The 3,640-nt window shown below is 29.0% G+C and overlaps 1 protein-coding gene across 1 annotated transcript in view; it reads left to right on the top strand.

Moving 5' to 3' along the window:
- The window catches only part of LOC123005685 (visual system homeobox 2-like), a 63,938-nt gene that overhangs the window by 55,201 nt on the left and 5,097 nt on the right, over positions 1-3,640 (top strand). Inside the window, exon 5 of the mRNA XM_044399542.1 lies at positions 1,228-1,402. Within this exon, the coding sequence (XP_044255477.1) occupies positions 1,228-1,402 (175 nt within the window). The remainder of the gene's footprint in view (positions 1-1,227; positions 1,403-3,640) is intronic.

Here is a 3,640-nt window from a genome sequence, read left to right as displayed (position 1 = left end):
TTGCTTTTATTAAAAATTAGAAAATATTCCACTTTTGTATAAATTGCTTCATTACTTCGATGCATTTTTCTTATTTCAAATATTTTCCTATTTTTTCTGTACATATTTTGGTCAATATTTTGACAATGAATATTATTATAACAAAAAGTCTCGCTTATTAAACCCTACCATGTATGTAGCAACAAAAGCATTCTAATTAATGGCTTTTTCCTTGAGCCACCACACACTGTTCAAGGCTCTCGAAACCAAGTACCTTTTTATTAACACATTTAGTCAAACTTAAATTCGATAAAAGTTTCCAAATCAATAAGACAATAAAAGCAGGAAAAGCATTCGAGTGCGCAAATAATTTTTCAAACCTGTCTCTTTCGAAGTTATGATTACTCGAGTGCACCGACACATTGTTGCAAACTGAAAATAATTTTATTGTAGCTTTTAGTCAACGTCGAATTTTCCGATAACAATAATGGCAAACCGTGTATGAAATTACCGGTATGGAAGAGAGTCAAAACAAAGTTTCCGACCAAATTATTTAATTCTCGCGCAAATGCACGAAATAATTAATCGAAAATAAAACGTGAATGGAATTATAATTAGTGACAGACAACAAAATCCCAGTACAATGAAATAAATGTCAATAACAGAGGGTAAAAGGGAGTGGGCGAATCTAAACAGGAGTAGAGATATATCGAGTGAGTCGAAAATGTGTAATTTCGAACACAATGAAACCGATTAGCCCCCGCCGTGCTACGTTACAGAATTAATTAACAAATTAAATTAGAAATTAACTTGTTGTATAGAAGCGTTCGTCGCCCAACTCGTGCAGACTGCCGTTTTAGCACACCTATATTTAACTTGATAATTCGTTTACATTTTTCTCTTCAAACTTGGATGTTATAATTGATAATTTACTTCATTACGACCGACTTTGACAGCCCCAAATTAGTCAACGACGTTATTCTTAACCTTTCCTTCCATTCGCCATTAAATTAATTTGCTCGAAAAAGCCGAGGTCCGAATATTATTCACCGAGGAATCCTCCTCAAGTGATTGATTCGATCGCTAACAGCTCATTACAGCCGCATTGCGAGGGAATCAATGTGGGATTAGTCGGGATCCTATCAGGATATTTGATTTCTCCCATTTCCTGTCGATATTCATTGTTTGTCTCCGTTACCGAAATTATATTACGATTAAATCCGACCATATATTTCTGTTGTTTTTCAGGTGTGGTTTCAAAACAGGAGGGCGAAATGGAGGAAAACCGAAAAGTGTTGGGGGAGGAGTACCATCATGGCCGAATATGGATTGTACGGTGCCATGGTTCGACATTCGCTACCTTTACCTGAAACTATTCTAAAAAGCGCCAAAGAGAATGAATGTGTCGCACCCTGGCTGTTAGGTAATGACTGTATGTCTTTTTTCACATTTTTTGTGTCAGATACCGATTTAGCACTTGCTTTTGGAAAAATTACTGAAGAATAATTATGATTTTGCAAAATAACATTTATGCTATCACAGCATTAAATTTTAGAAATTTTGAAATAGTTTTCACCTTGTTATTTCTAAAACAATCCTAGAAAGACCTTTGCTAATATGAAACGTTTTTATTTAATCTTAATATAACATAGGCAGTTGTTAATTTTTAATATACACATATTTTTTTTGTTCAATAACTTGTTAACAAGTTTAACATAAGTGGCCAATTATACAGTGTGTCCCAGCGAGTTGAAAAAGTCTATTAATGACCTTTAAATGGTAAAATTTAAAGAACATTGTACAGGACATTGATAGATACTAATCTAGTGCATCATCTAAAATTATTTTCAACCATACAGCATGTCCCAAACATAAGTTACGAGACAAACCTGTGTTTTTTTAATGAAACACCATATGTTTCTTGGCATTTTTGGATGTAGCCGTTTAAAACAATGTTTTTACGCTAAACTTTAATTTGTCGATTTGGCTTATTTTTAGTAATGAGACGTTTGTTTTGATGAAAATGTGCACGTTTTAAAAAGTTATTACACAAAAACTAAGACAGCTAGAACAATGTTTTTCGTACTTCTGCAAAGAAGAAAGTATAGAACTTAAAGCTGTAGCAATTTTGTAGTGTTTTGCATTTGTAAAGCTTAATAAAATAAAAAGTTTGTTAAAAGTTAAATAACTTAAAAAATGTAAATGAAACACCCAATTTTTTATTTTTGCATCTGATAGCTTGATAAATTGTCTATCTAAAAAAGTAAACTGTCTAGAATTGATAAATAAAAAGATATTTCACATTCAATATTAATTGTAGCAATAATGCCTATCAAGATCTGGGCATTGTTGATACTATGGCAACCATAGTAATTCCACCACGGATCCCTTATCCATTGATTTATCCAGAGATTGTAAAAGTCGTTATAAATACTGAAATTCGAATTATTTTATTGTAAAAAATAAAGAATAATGGATTCAGTTTAACACAAATGTGATTAAGTGATATTTATTCTATCTCTTGTGTAATAGTGCACTTTTCGGCTACTGAAACATTAGTATTTTTTTAAATATTTAACGTTAAATATCTCTTTAGTTATTGATTATAAACACCTAAAAGTAAATAATTTTAGAAAAGAAATTTAATTATCTTTTAAATGCAAAAACAATAAATAACGTGTTTCATTTAATGTTTTTTAAGTTATTGAACTTTTAACAAACGCCTTTTTATCTTTGCAAATGCAACACACTAAAAAAATGTTACAACCTTATAGCTTGTACCTTTTTCTTTGCGGTAGTAAAAAAATATTTCTAGATGTCTTAGTTTTTGTGTAATAAATTTTTTAAAAGTACATGTTTTTGTCAAAAAACAAAATTAAATTAAAAAAAAAAATTAAATTAAAATTAAACAAAATCGACTAATAAAAAAACATTGTCATAAAAATCTACAAATTCAAAAACGCTAAGAAACATATGGTGTTCCATTTAAAAAAAACAGAAGATTGTTTTGTAACTTATTTTTGAGACACGCTGTATAGTTGAAAATAATTTTAGGCGTTGGACTAGATTAGTACTTATTAATGTCCTATATAATTTTTTTAGTATTACCATTTAAAGGTCACCAATGGACTTTTTCAACTCGCTGGGGACAGCCTGTATGCAAAATTTAAATAAAAAAAATCGATTTAAATAATTTAAAAAATTTTGCTGTTTAAAATTAAGTTTTATTTATTAATTTAGCTAGGCTCTACATTTTTTTGCTAATATGAAGTGTTTAATTTTTATTACAAAAATGTGAGAAACTTTTATTTTAGTCAGTAATTAATTTTTAATATAAACATTTTTTTGTAAAAACTTATTATTATTCATTCCAATTTCTCCAAAGTTTAACAGAAGTGGACAATTAAATACAAAATTTTAGTAAAACAAAAAAATCGATTTAAGCGAATGAAGTATCATACATTTTCTACTCGCTGAATTTGAAGTTGAACTAATTTAAAAAAATTGTTGCTTTTAAATAAAAATAAATGTTTAAATTGTAATAAACTGTTCAGTATTAAATGCCTCATTATATAGTAGGTATTCATTATAACTTTACACATAAATCTAAAGACTAAATCTTTTAAAAACCATCAAAAAGGTGAGGAATAAACCAATATTT

This window comes from Tribolium madens, unplaced genomic scaffold (assembly GCF_015345945.1).
Source record: "Tribolium madens isolate multiple individuals breed KSU strain unplaced genomic scaffold, Tmad_KSU_1.1 Scaffold_20;HRSCAF=117;Tcas5.2_LG4, whole genome shotgun sequence".
Lineage (NCBI taxonomy): Eukaryota > Metazoa > Arthropoda > Insecta > Coleoptera > Tenebrionidae > Tribolium > Tribolium madens.
This window is presented reverse-complemented; position numbering and strand designations above follow the sequence as displayed.